We start from the raw sequence: 14595 nt of genomic DNA on the forward strand, positions 1-14595 counted from the left end.
TTACTGCGTACTGTGACTATTTTTTAATAGATGGAAGTAGAATAAAATAGGGCTTAATTCATTGGTTAATGGATGATTTGTAATAATAATCCTAAATCTGCAATTGAGTCATTTGTAACAAAAATGGTTCAATAATGGTAGTGGAAGTATTAACCTCTTATCTTCATAATTTGAACGTTATTATTCTTCAATTAATGCCCTACCTCGCATACAAGTGCCACACAGAAGTAGTGAAAATTGCCCATCTACAAGCTCACAACGAGCCTCAATGTGATGCGTTGTGTTGTGAGCTTGTAGATCGGCCATTTTCACTACTTTAAATTGGACATTATGAGGTTTTCCGCTCCCTCCAGACGTATGAATGATGAGAGAGAGAGAGAGAGAGAGAGAGAAAGAGAGAGAGAGAGAGAGAGAGAGAATTTTGAAAGTCTTGAGAAGAAAAGAATATCGAGATAAGCTCCCCAAGTGGTTGCTTATTTAGCTTTGATTATGGTATGTCTGGGGAGACTTCGCGGAGAGAAGGCCGCGCACTACAAACATTTCCACATTCCCCCATAATTGTGGAATTCTGGACGAACAATGTGGCACATATGCACAGCCGAAACAATGGTTGTGAGGTCTCTCGCATTTATTTTTCTAGCCTTTCACGCCTGTTACCACTTAACGTGTAGTCGTATTTAGGAATCTGGCTAGCAGGGGATCCGAGTTTTTAGAGCAGCATGCGTGCAGTGTCTCTGATAATAACCCCCCTCCCTCCCGCCTTCCCATTTAGATCAGGGAGATATTTAGCATTGTTTTCAATCCCTTTAATTTCAACATTTTTGTTTTTTGGCTAGTGTTTGCTATTGTGGGGGAGGGCATTTCTTGTCTGCTTATTATAAGATCCTTTAGGGCTTGTTTCTCTGTAAAGTCTCATGTAAATATTAAGGTAGTTATTGGGGGGGATGCTTATTTGAGCTTGCTTCCTCTGTGGCTCTCAAACTGTTTAATGTCAAGGAACTCCAAATTAATTAATGTATTAATGCCGGAAATAGCAGATCTGCAAGCTCATGCGCTTGCAGTGGTATATTGGTTTTAAAGTTTAAAGTGCTCAGTGTCCTATAGTTGCTTCTTTTGGGCTTCAAATCAAACTTTATTTGTATAGCACCTTTACAACAGCCAAAGCTGACCAAAGTGCTGAACAGAGTAAAACAAGACAGTGGAGCATAGCAATATAAAACAAACATATACATTGTTGCTTATTTTCTACACTAAATCTGGCTACGCTGATTTATTTGTGGACTGATCATTAACTGCCGCTCAAGTCTAGAAGAATGGTATAGGATTGAAGACCCATCCTGCAGGAATATCTATAGCTCAAAGCCCATGCAGCGATATCCTTAACATCACCATAATCTTTTTCTCTTAAATATATTGATTCCGTACTTTATCATACTACAGTGTCACACAAAAGTGTACACAATCGCAGATCCACAGGCTCAAAACATGAACAAATTTGAGCGTGTAGGACCTTTTATATATATATATATATATATGCTATTTTTTTAATTTGAATCCTGAAAGCTACGTAACACTATTTGTTTTTGGACATACTGTATGAGGGGGGTAAATTTATAGCTACAGCAAGAACCCAATGAACCCTGCAGGTCTTTGACTCAGCTAGTGTGATGGATGTGGTTTCCCATAGAAATGTGTCCGCGACCCACAAATGGGCCCCGACGCACTGATTTGGTAAACCAGGGTTCTAGACCAGTGGTTCCCAAACCTTTTTAGCTTGAGACCCAAAAGAGAGATTAGAAGTTTTCCCCCGGACCCAAACTATAGTGAAAATAGCAGATCTAGAAGCTGACTGTGACTGATAACACTGTTTGGGAAACAGTGTTCTAGAGCATTGGTTCTCAACCTTTTTATACTGAAGTACCACCTCAGAAGAAAATTGCCTATCCAAGTACCACCATAATAACTGATAAAATACCTGCCCCTTTTGTTCCATTCCTAAGCCAATAATGCTGCTGCTCTGACAAAACTCTGTCTAATCACTAATCAGCACAACTGATGATATTTCTAATGTGAATAATCAAATCTTCTAACAGCTATAGGTGTGCTGTCATACTCATTTTAGCACGCCTGGAGAGCCTATTTCAATGAATTGCTTGGTCAGAAGAACTACCTGTAGTAATATGAATATTTAATTCCACTTTTGTCTTTTTTCTCCTTTTTTTTCACCAGAGGTTGGCTCAAGTACCACCAATGGTACCAGTAGTGTTTGGGAACGTGTATATATCTATTCTACGTCCAAGCATAGGCATGGTACCGCCCCGCCTGCCTCTGTCAGACTTTCCACCGAGGTTGAAATATATGCTGGATAGTCTGCCGCGAGGTTACTCCGTGGTGGGAAATAAATAAATAATACAAGTATGATATAAGCGTAATACAAGAGAATGACAGCTTGGCACGCGCCACAGTAACTTTCATGTTTTGTAGAAGAGGCAAACTAATATATTGTTTATGCCATTTATTTTACACGTGTACAGTGTAAACTTGAAACATTATTGTACTGTAAAAAGGTCTCTTTTCCCTTGATCTTTATCTTTTTTAGTATAATAAAGTTTACTATAATTAGATTAATACACGATAATCAACACTAACACTTTAACACCAAATCAAATCATACAAATACGTGTTCAATCAATCATTCAATCAAAGCAAACGGCATAAACAATATTAGTTTGCCTCTTCTACAAAAATAGAAGTTACTGTTGCGCGTGCCAAGCTGTCATTCTCTTGTACTTATTACTGTATTATTTCCCACCACGGAGTGACCTCGCGTCTGGTGAGACCATTGGGGAAAGACGGGCAGTGTCGGTAGGCTTATCAGAGGCAGGCGGGGCGTTACCATGTCTATGCTTGTTGGGAACCTCTGTTCAATAGCATTGGTTCTCAAAGTGAACCCCTAGGGGTACTTGAGGGAGTTCCAGGACGTCCCTAGCTAAATTACAGATAGTTATGAACCAAATGGACCCTTATAGGTCTGTACTCTGTAAACCATAAGGGGTTACGAGTTAAATCAACAGTGATTTTACAATACTAATTGGGACCCAAGAGTTAGAAATGCCATTAAATGGCGGTCCGCGGCCTAATAAATGTCGATTTGGGGGTCCTTGACATAAAGACGTTTGAGAACCACTGTTCTAGCGTAGACACACAGATCTGGCCCGGCTTCGTCAGGGGGGCTGACGGGTCATGTGTTCCCCCTTGACCTTTTGACCTCTCCCTCTCGTCAATTCCTCTTGCTATATGATTGGTTAATGGATATAGACCCCCCCCCCCTCTCTCTGTGTCAGTTTTCCCCCCAGTTTCATCTCTTCATGCACTCAGTGGTGGTAAAAGTACTCACATTCTTTACTTAAGTAAAAGTATCAATCCTGCAATACATAAATACTCTGTTACAGTAAAAGAAAAAGTCCTAAATCATTTACTTGGAAAAAAAGAAAAAGAAGAATAAAAAATTGTAGTGGACTAAAAAGTTCAAAATGTATACAGCCAGTTGTCTTAACCCAGAGCCTCCGTCCGTGCTCATAAACCATGGCTCACGTTAATGGTTTTATGCAGTCGTGGAGTGAGAGGCGTTAAAACGCCTTCTTAGCACTTTAAGCCATGACAACCCTTGTAAAACCACTTGTTGTGCTTCACCTGTGTTCGTTTCCGCTGCTTGAAAAAGAAAATACCAATCCTATTGTACCTTTACTCTAAAAAGAAAAAAAACGTAACATAAAAAAATTTGTACTTTCCCCCCCACCACTGTCGACCTCAAAGGGGACAACAGCAAGGTGGAAGGTATTAAAAGAAAAGTGTACAGTAATTAAGCTGTAGATGAGTGATGGCTTTGGGGGGCCGTGGTGTTGACTGACTGGATGACGGCTGAAGCCAGGAGGCCCTGCACCAATCTAAACACTGTTCTGGGGCCGCAAGGTCCACGCTGCAACGCCAACTCCCCCTCCCCTCCCTCCGCGCCTTCCCAGACGTACAGTATGCACAGCACTGTTGACAAAAATCGAGAAAAAAAACCAACATTTCAAAGTACTACATTCTAAATAACTAGAGTAAATTCAAAATAGCAAAACAAATACAAAATAATAACAAAAAAGTAAATTAACCCTAAGCCTAAATTAAAAAAAATCAAGAATTAATGAAAAATTACAAGAACAAAATTCAAAGGTGTTTCAGTAATTTCATATATATATTTTTTTTAAATCAAAGAAATTCCATAAATTAGAAAATGCATTTTTAAGAAGTAGTGAAAATATCCGATCTACAAGCTCGCAACACGGCGCTGATGTAAAGTATACGAGGCAAATGTATCGGCTTATTATATGAATTACATATCGATGCCGTCGGGCAGACATTTATTTTTCTTTTATTTAATGCCCTACTTGATCACACGACAGCGTCACACAAAGGCATCAAAAATAGCACATGTGTAAGTGTGCGTGTTTCGAGCTTGCACACCTGCTACTTTTGATGTTTTCTAATTTGAATTCTGACAAGTAACAGTTTTTGACAATGTATCAGGGTGTCGTAGTTGTATATCAGATCTAAAAGCATAGCATGTCAGTTTGAGCCACCCGACCTATCCTCGGATCACCTCACAACACATTGACCTGCACTGACATCTCTCTCTCTCTCTCTCTCTCTCTCTCTCTCTCTCTCTGTTTCTCTGTCTCTCACAGTTTCTCTGTCTCTCACTGTTTCTCTGTCTCTCTCTGTTTCTCTGTCTCTCTCTGTCTCTCACTGTTTCTCTGTCTCTCACTGTTTCTCTGTCTCTCACTGTTTCTCTGTCTCTCACAGTTTCTCGTTTCGAGCTTGCACACCTGCTACTTTTGATGCTTTTGCATTTTAATTCTGACAAGTAACAGTTTTTGGACATTGTCTCTGCCAGGTGTCGTAGTTGTATATCAGATTATAAAAGCATTAGCACGTCAGTTTGAGCCACCCGACCTATCCTCGGATCACCTCACAACACATTGACCTGCACTGACATCAGCCAGGACACGCTCTCCCTCTCTCTCTCACTCTCTAGCTCTCTCTCTCTGTCTCTCACTGTTTCTCTCTTTCTCTCTGTCTCTAATTGTCTCTCTCCTTCCATTCCACTCTCTCTCACGCATGCATGCACGCACGCACGCACGCACGCACGCACGCACGCACGCACGCACGCACGCACGCACGCACGCACGCACGCACGCACGCACGCACGCACACACACACGCACACGCACACGCACAAACTATCTCTCTCTGATCATAAGTCATTTAAAGTTTCTTCCCAGGACATGCCTGAAGAGTGGTGTGTTTAAATGCATGGAAAATCTTGTGCTTCCCCAGTGGCTCATCCATGATGAAAAATACATGAGAGAGAGGGGGGGGGGGGGAGAGAAGGGAGGGGTGAGAGAGAGTGTGAGGGGTGTATGGGATGGAATGGGATGGGAGAGGGGGGGGGGCGACCAGGCCACTTAGGGATGAAGCGTTATTGGCAAGGAGAGGAGTCTAGTGAAGAGGATCTAAGGAGCAGAGGCATACAGCTATAGTGACAAAGAGAGGACAGAGGAGGTTGACAGGAGAGGAGTCTAGTGAGTCTAGTGTGGAGGAGTCAAGTCAGCTGTTGGATTGACAGCTGCATGAAATGAATTACACTGAGCACATTGGTGAGAAAAGAAACTTGATGGAAGGAAGATATATACACAATAATGCATATATCTGGCACTGTAGTTGGCATTCTAAAATTCCCATTACAGTTGACAAGGAGAGGAGTCTAGTGAAGAGGATCTAAGGAGCAGAGGCATAGCTATAGTGACAAAGAGAGGAGGTTGACAGGAGAGGAGTCTAGTGAAGAGAATCTAAGGAGCAGAGGCGTAAAAGAGAGGAGGTTGACAGCGATGAAGCCATAATATTAATCCTCATTCTGGTGCTGAACATTCGCCGCCAAAAATAACAGAAATCTAAGTTGCGTCTTAGATTGGATTTGCTGTGTAGATTGAAAAAAAGAACGCAAATCAGGTGTTTTTTCTGTTGTTACTAAGTATAGTGGGTTTAAGTGATTAGTTAAAGCTGTAACCCACAACTCTGAGATTATGGGTTCATTTTGTTCCATTTGTAGTACACTCTCGGAGTTACATGTATATCCGTATACAGGTCCATTTGGAGCTATGATACCACATAAGTTATTGAATCCGATGATCCACATATTGGTGGCATAGCAGTAGAATTACTTAATTCCAATGTTTGTGCTGAATCTGAGGGGAATGACTGGTAGATCAAGAGCTTTTACCCATTTAAGACTGAGGCCAGATTCTACAAAACCCTATAATTCTATATCAGTGGTCCTCAAACTATTTCATGCCAAGGACCCCCAGAATGATATGTAATTGGCCGCTGACCCCCATATGGAAATATGGGTAACACTTGCTATGCAGCCCAACAACAAATGTCTTAAAAGTGTGTTCAACGCATTATGAACACACTTTTAAGACATTTGTTGTTCCAGGGATCCTCCAGAAGCAAATATTTGAGTTAAAACATTTGCTGTGAAAGCATATATTTCAAGATTTGCGCCACACAATAAAAAAAAAAGCAGATCTACAAGCTCAGAGCTTGTAGATCTATCCCCGTTTCGCATTGCGCTAGACTAAACATGTGGGAGCTGGATTGCTGAGATGGAGTGCAACACCTACCGTCAGCTCCCAGTACTCACCGCACGTCCTGCCGCTGCAGGTGCACCCAAACCGTGCTACTCTTTCACCGAGTGTGAGTGCTCTACCGACTGAGCTACCCGGAAGGATCTTACTTTATCAAAACGGCGTGGCACAGTGAACGCAGTACGGCTATCTGCAGCTTAACATTATCCATATCTCACACTCCAACAAGACCACCGGTCGCCTGCTGCATGGGGAAACAAGGTCTCACTCCCTGTACCTGGAGGACCTTTTGGTTGCAGGTCCATTCGGTTACATTTGCTTGTACTCCCTGAGTTACACAGACCTGCAAGTGTCCATTTGGGTCCTATCAATCATTTAGCAGGGCATCCCATGTAAACCCCCCTGAAGGACCTTACGTAGGGAACCAGTGCACAGCGCACACACACACGCACGCATGCATGCACGCACGCACGCACGCATGCACGCACACATGCACAGTTTAGGCAGCTCTTACTTAATCCAGAGCGATTTACAGTAATCAAGAACAACACAAGGTAATGCATCAAATGCATAGAAATAGTCATCAAACTAAGAACCTTACATCAGTAGTAGAATATCTATACAATGAAACTATAGTACAAACAGTGTGTGTATACTTATAGTTTCATTGTGCATATATTCTATTGTTATACGGATGTTAGGTATTACACACTCATATCCAAAAAACGTTGTTTGCCAAAAAACAGCAAAAGTAGCAGATCTACAAGCCCAGGCTTCGAGCTCTTAGATCTGCTACTTTTGATGCGTTTGTGAGTGACGCTGTAGCGTGATCAAGTGGAGCGTTAATTCATGGAGAAATGGTGTCGATTTCGTCGACTAATACTATGACAAAGCATGTCATAAACTAAATGGAAACTAAATGAAAACTAAGCTATGATGACTAACAGAGACTGGATATACTGAATATACTGAATTTCGTCTACAAATAAAAACTAGACTAAAATGTTAGGAAGGGACTCTAGTGGACAAGAGATCCAGTATAAGTCATTTTACACTTGGTTGCATGCTGAACATTGCAGATCGCTGCAACGCGTTGTGAGATTGTGTAAGATCCGTCATTACAACGGCATCGACTCCCGCCAAAATACATTTTAGTCGACTAAATCAACTGTAAATGTAGTCGACTAAAATCTTATGATATTTAGTCGACCAAATCTAACACTAAAACATTCCAGATGACTAAAATGTGACTAAAACTAAATGGAAACTATTCAAGAGACTATCACTAAAACTAAAATCTAAATTTGCTGTCAAAATCAACACCGGAGAAAAAACACAAAAAGTGAAATTATGGAGATAATCCGTTTCTACCCGACACAGACGTTTTTGGTTGGTCATGCTATTATAACCTGCTGTTTTCACTGTGTGTGTGTGTGTGTGTGTGTGTGTGTGTGTGTGTGTGTGTGTGTGTGTGTGTGTGTGTGTGTGTGTGTGTGTGTGTGTGTGTGTGTGTGTGTGTGTGTGTGTGTGTGTGTGTGTGTGTGTGTGTGTGTGTGTGTGTGTGTGTGTGTGTGTGTGTGTGTGCATCCACCTTCATTCAACATCTGATGCACGTTCTGTTGTTGTAACCGAGCCAAGTGCATTAGACGTAATTGAAGGTAAATTAGTCAGGCTCTGACCCGTACAGTAGTCGCAGGCGGCTTCTATCCACCCCGGCGCTCACTTACTCATCTCAGCATTAAAAGCCCCATGGCCCCTCTCTCCCCCTCATGCCTGGCCAAAAAAGCTGGACAAATATTTTCCGAGGAAATAATGAAATTCCTGAAATTATTAGGAAGAGGGACCTTATATATCATCTGCTCTCTCTCTCTCTCTCTCTCTCTCTCTCTGCTTAACCCCCTGGTCCTCTGCTAGTGTAGTGCGCCCCCCCCCCCCCCACTGCAGCTCACAGTCACCCTGCAATATTGGATGGAAATACAGTGTTGATTCTGACAGCAAATCTTGATTAAGTCAGTATTTGGAATGAAATGCAATTTGAGTCATATTTTTGTCACCTGCAATGTTTTGGTTTCAGTCGACTCAACATCATAAGATTTGAGTCGATTAAATCGACAGTAAAATATTGTGTTGAAGGATATACTCGCATTACGTTGCTGTCGGACAGAAACCTCTTATCTCCATATTTTATTTCGTATACATCAACGCCCTACTTGATCACACCACAGCGTCACACCAAAGCATCAGACGTAGCACATCTGCAAGCTCGTGTTGAGCTTGCAGATCTGCTACTGTTGCTATTTTTTTATTTTTTATTTTTTTGAATCCTGAAAAGTAACAGGTGTTTATGCTTGTACTTTTCTTCACTTCACCATCAATCATCACGGCGCCAGGCCAATGGTCCATTTCCGCTGTAATTTCTTTAAACATTTTCTTCAGCTTTAATACATTTTCTACTTACATCATATACATTACGGGTTTTCAGCGAGCCCACACAGTTTCTGCAGGAACTGCCTTTCTAGTTTAATGTTTGTCCTTTTTTTAATTTTGATTTCTAGTTTTTAACCTTTTAAACCTTTTAAATAGTTTTTGTAATAAAAATGTCTGTACTTTGGGTACCCAGAAAAGCGCTATATAAATCGTATATATTATTATTAATATCGGATAGGATCAGTGGTTCTCTATCTTTTATGGAATACAGAGCCCACTTGAAATCCCAAAAGCGTTCGTGGCCCACCCGAAACTACCCCGCAGGCCCGCACGAAATCGCTTGAGAACCGCTGGCTATATAGAGTATATATAGTCTCAAATACAATGAACCACTGACTGTAAAAGGCTCAAATTCAAAGGGCGATGTGAACATGGAGTGCTTTGTGTTCACAATGCGCAGGTCAAGTGAACCCACTGAACCCCAACGGGGGCTAGAGGTGAACCGGTTCACTTCAGAGGGGCTTGAGTTCATTTGCAATGGTCCCATCACATAATGTTATGTATAGTGTCCGGGTAGCTCAGTCGCTAGAGCTCCCGCCTTTTGGACCGCAAGGTCATGGGTTCGATCCCGGGCACCGCCAACTCAGCGTATGAGTAGCACGGCTTTGGGTGCGGCAAGTACTGGGAGCTGGGATGGTAGGTGTGGCTAGACCAGGGGTCTAGCGCCATGTAAAGGGGATAGACTCGCTTTTCACGGCTGATACCAACCTTAAGCCTCTCCGACCTTACTTACTTATAACGTGCATAGTTGGGTTCTGGTGTATAATGATACTACCCGATATTACCCAAACAATGTGAACACGCCTAGAAACCCCCAAAATCCGTACATATGACACTGAAATCCTCCCCATATAACCTGAACCACGGGAGACACCACCGAGCACCCGAAAGGGCACGAGTTGTGTTGCACAGTTCGGTAGAGCAGACTCAGCCCCGTCCGAGTTGTAACCCGATATGGACAGAATAGTAAATGTCAACGGTGAAATCAGAGATACCGCTGGAGGGATCAAGTGGTTTATATGTTCTACGGCTCAATGCTGCTGCGGCGGCAGGTTCGTCCAGCGCCAGTGTTGCTTCACTAAATCGTGTTGATCCCAGCACACACAAGCACAGCGTTGGGCAAACGGGTCACCCGGAGTGGGTCAAAACATCCGAAGGGAATCTAATTTGTGATGCTAGGGTGTTTTGTTTTAGATAAGGTCATATTAGTGTATCTGGGGGCATTGCTGATTTTGCAAAGGCTTTGCTAACCCATTGGCAAACAACGAACCGACACTGACAACATTTGCAACCGATTATCCTCGCCTTCCAAAAGTTGACTAAGCGTGTTGATACTATCAGCACGGGACCACCAGCCACGCTCTTTGGAGATCCACATTTATGTGTTCAGAGAATTAATGACAGTTTTGCTGCCTGGAATGATATGTTATGGTGATGTAAATATGATTGTAATCTGTCTGTCTGTCTTCCTTGGCCCAGACAGACACGCCACGCTAATCAAATATTGTACAAAATAATAGTGATGGTGATGATGATGATGATAAAACAAAGACAAAACAAAAGTTGGATAATTCTTATGTAAGTCTATCAGTTCATAATCGGAACATTATGAAAGCGTTTGGGCACAGTTTCAGCCCGGGTCCAAGCTCTGTTGACTTCCATTATGAAATTAAAAGTTAAATATCCCCCCAAAATATGAAACATATGTGGATGTACTGAGTTGGCCTACTGTTGTGCACAAGAACTTTGGCACTGACCGGTCCAGCAGTTTAGTGAGATTAGCTCCGGACAATCGGACAGGCTCGCACACCGCACACACACACACACACACACACACACACACACACACACACACACACACACACACACACACACACACACACACACACACACACACACACACACAGTAAAACATAGCTTGTCCATGTATTCTATGCTGAAAATAACATATTTTAGTTGAAATGTTCATGCTAGTTTTAGTCACTTACCAGCAATGTAGCAATCGCAGGCAATCCGAGCTTGCATATCTGCCAATTTTGATGTTTGTGTGTGACAGTGTAGTATGATCAAGTTGGGTGTCAATTTAAAAATAAGTAGTGTATGTGTGTGTGTGTATGCGCATGTGCGTGCGTGCGCCAGACACAGCAAGGATATGTATTTCGTTCCCTGATCTAGCCTTTTCTAGTTCTATGCTCCTGTCTGCCCCAGCTGTATCTCGTGCGTAATTCCCCCTCATGTTTACCAGTCAGTCATGTTGTGTGTTTGTGTTGCATCGCAACACTTCCAGTTGTGAGTGACAACTCATCACTCTTATTGACAGGAACCTATTTAGAGGCTCTCTTGGAGCAGTGCTTCTCAGCAGTGTTGATTTTGACAGCCATTTTAGTTTTAGTCATAGTTTCTTGAATAGTTTTCATTAGCTTTTTGTCACATTTCAGTCACCTGGAATGTTTCAGTTTTTGTCTAGTTTGAGTCGACTAAATATAAGATTTTAGTCGACTAAATCTATAGTTGATTTAGTCGATTAAAATGGATTTTGGCAGGCCTTGATGGCGTTGTAATGGCTGATTTTACAGTTGCTGAAAATAGCCGATTTACAAGCCCACTGTGAGATTGTAGATGTGTGTAAAAACGTCAGTAAAAACAGGTAGTCGACTGACATTTTTCGTCATACTGTAGTATTAGTCGATGAAATCAACACATGGATCTCAGACCTCCCCATGACTCTGAAAGTGACGTGTGTTCATATGGAACCCCCCTCAGGCATGTTAATATAGCATTGCAATCATTGTGACCACTTTAACCATATTGTATACAATTCACTTTTGATTTGAGATCTATATATATATATATATATATATATATATATATATATAGTTTTTAGGTGCATGTCATGTGGTCTACCTGTACAGCCTTTGTGATCTACGATCTACCTTTTTGGGAACCCTGCGGTACAGTAACTACAAATTAATTTCCCCTAAAAACCCTCTCCATTCTCCAGAGCCTATTTGGACGTGAAGGAGTTGAAGGAGACCCTGAATTTGGACGGCTCCACTCACCTGAACGTCTTCTTTGCCAACTCATCCGATGAGGATCTGGCCGGAGTCGCCACTTGGCCCTGGGACAAGGAAGCTCTGACACATTTGGGTATGCACGTGCGCACACACATGCACACACACACACACACACACACACACACACACACACACACACACACACACACACACACACTCCTGCACAGACACACGCACGCACGTGTACGCACATTCATTAATTCATGCATGTACACACCACTTTGTTGGCAGTACAGGTTGTTGATTCTGAGTAATTACGGTTCAAGCCCCAAGCAGTTTGTGTCTCCAGCGCCTCTGCTCTGACAGGGGGGAGGAGGAAGGTGATAATGAAGCAGGAGTATACATGAATGAATAATACATTGTCTGGGTCCTCCTACGTAAACACATCACACTTCCTTTTTACGCTGGGAGGAGACGTTTGTATTATGTGTGAAAAAAGCATGCAAAGCTTCTGAATTGCATTTTGCGCATGATGTGTTTGTATGTCGTCTCTGTTGGGTGGAAACCTCGTATGTCTAAAACTGTTACTTTTCACGATTCAAATTCAAAAGTAGCAGATCCACGTTTTGAGCTTGTTGATTCGCCAATTTTGGCACTTTTTTGGCGCTGTAGTATGAGTAGGGCATTAACTCATTTGCTGCCGAGATTGTCTTTCGACATCTTTTTTAAAAGATGGAGTGCTGTGATTTTTTTGCCACCCTAAAACATAATCACCAGGTATAAAGGAAGATTTATTTTACAGTATACAGTATACAGTATGTGTACAGTATTTGTTAAAATGTTGTTTTTATGTGGACATGCCCACCAGTTCAAGTATGCCTGGTTTGCCTGGTGGGTGGTGATCCACCTAGACTGAAGCCGAACCCACAGCTGTTAATGTATGATATAGGGAGAGGGGTTAGGGGAGGGATGATATTGTGATGTCACTATATCACAGTTTTTTCATTGGAACCTGTGACTGTCAAGGTTTCAGACTCTAGGAAGAAACCCTAAATACAAAAGGAAGACATCATTCCACATAACAACCACACCAAGGGGTCTAATGAAGTACTGTCACCTCATAAACACATGAAAAACTGGACACTCCGCCCTGCTAAAGTGTTTAAAAGCTATAAGGCGACATAGACGTGTCCTCAGGTGTAAACGGGTCACTTTGTTTTTGCTTTTTCTTCTTCCAGGCGGCATCGTTCTCAACCCCTCATTCTACGGCACGTTCGGCCACACGGACACCATGGTGCACGAGATCGGCCACAGCCTCGGCCTGTACCACGTGTTCCGCGGCATCTCGGAGATCGAGTCGTGCAACGACGCCTGCCTGGAGACGGAACCCTCCATGGAGACGGGTGACCTGTGCGCCGACACCAACCCCACGCCCAAATTCAAGGGCTGCCATGACCCCGAGCCGGGCAACGAGACCTGCGGCTGCCGCCACTTCGCGCACACCCCGTTCAACAACTACATGAGCTACGCGGGTGAGTCCCCCCCACGACGCGCCGTTAACTGAAGTACGTACAGTACGTTAAGCAGTGGTGGGAAAAAGTACTTGCGTATGATGCAATATAGAAAAGTCCGGAATTCTAAATTTACTTGAGTAAAGTACAAAGGTATTGGTATCAAAATGTACTTAAAGAACGAAAAGTCTGATCTCTGTAAATTATGCCCAACACTGCAACTTTTCAGGGTTAAAATTGAAAAGCATCAAAAGTAGCAGATCTACAAGCTTTTCGAGTTTGCAGAGCTGCTACCGTTGATGCTTTTTGCGACCCTGCAAGTATTTTAACACAAAAAGTTACAATATGGAGATAAGAGGCTTCTGACCGACAGCGACAAAATGTCCCTCCATCTGCATTTTCCCCCACAAACACAAACCCCCATCGTCCCTCCCATCACTAATCCAAACGCCACACTAAACCAGAGTTGACTTAAGTAATATTACACAAGAGGGTGTTGCGGAAAGGCAGCAGTGTTGATCCGAAAGGCAGCGCAGAAGTGCATTAATGACGGTAAAGAGCACCATCAAGTGTAATATTGCAATTATACAACAGTTTACCTTAAAACTAAGATATTCGCTAAAAATAATATTTTTCTTAACTCTTATACTGCCACCATTTATTGAGAAATTAGGACCTAATTCACGCCAGCATTTTTTAAATTTGAGCTTTTATTTTGAAAAGCCACATTTTGCCTCAACCGGAAGTTGGCTTATTCCTGCCAGCTTTACGTTGCCATGACAACCTTTGTTTACATGATCGCGTCATTGCCCGTACACTTTAGCCCTCCACAACGTCGGCTCGTGCCGTCAAAGAAACGCTGTTTTGACCAAAAATGCCATCTGGGACAAGG

The 14595-nt window shown here is 42.5% G+C and overlaps 1 protein-coding gene across 1 annotated transcript in view; it reads left to right on the forward strand.

The window, feature by feature from the left end:
- Positions 1-14595, forward strand: part of pappaa (pregnancy-associated plasma protein A, pappalysin 1a) — a 174081-nt gene that overhangs the window by 16338 nt on the left and 143148 nt on the right. The window contains 2 exon segments of the mRNA XM_080756808.1: positions 12180-12325; positions 13431-13724. Coding sequence (XP_080612934.1) covers positions 12180-12325; positions 13431-13724 — 440 coding nt within the window.

Source organism: Protomyctophum bolini (assembly GCF_963924005.1).
Source record: "Protomyctophum bolini genome assembly, chromosome: 22".
NCBI classification, from domain to species: Eukaryota; Metazoa; Chordata; class Actinopteri; order Myctophiformes; family Myctophidae; genus Protomyctophum; species Protomyctophum bolini.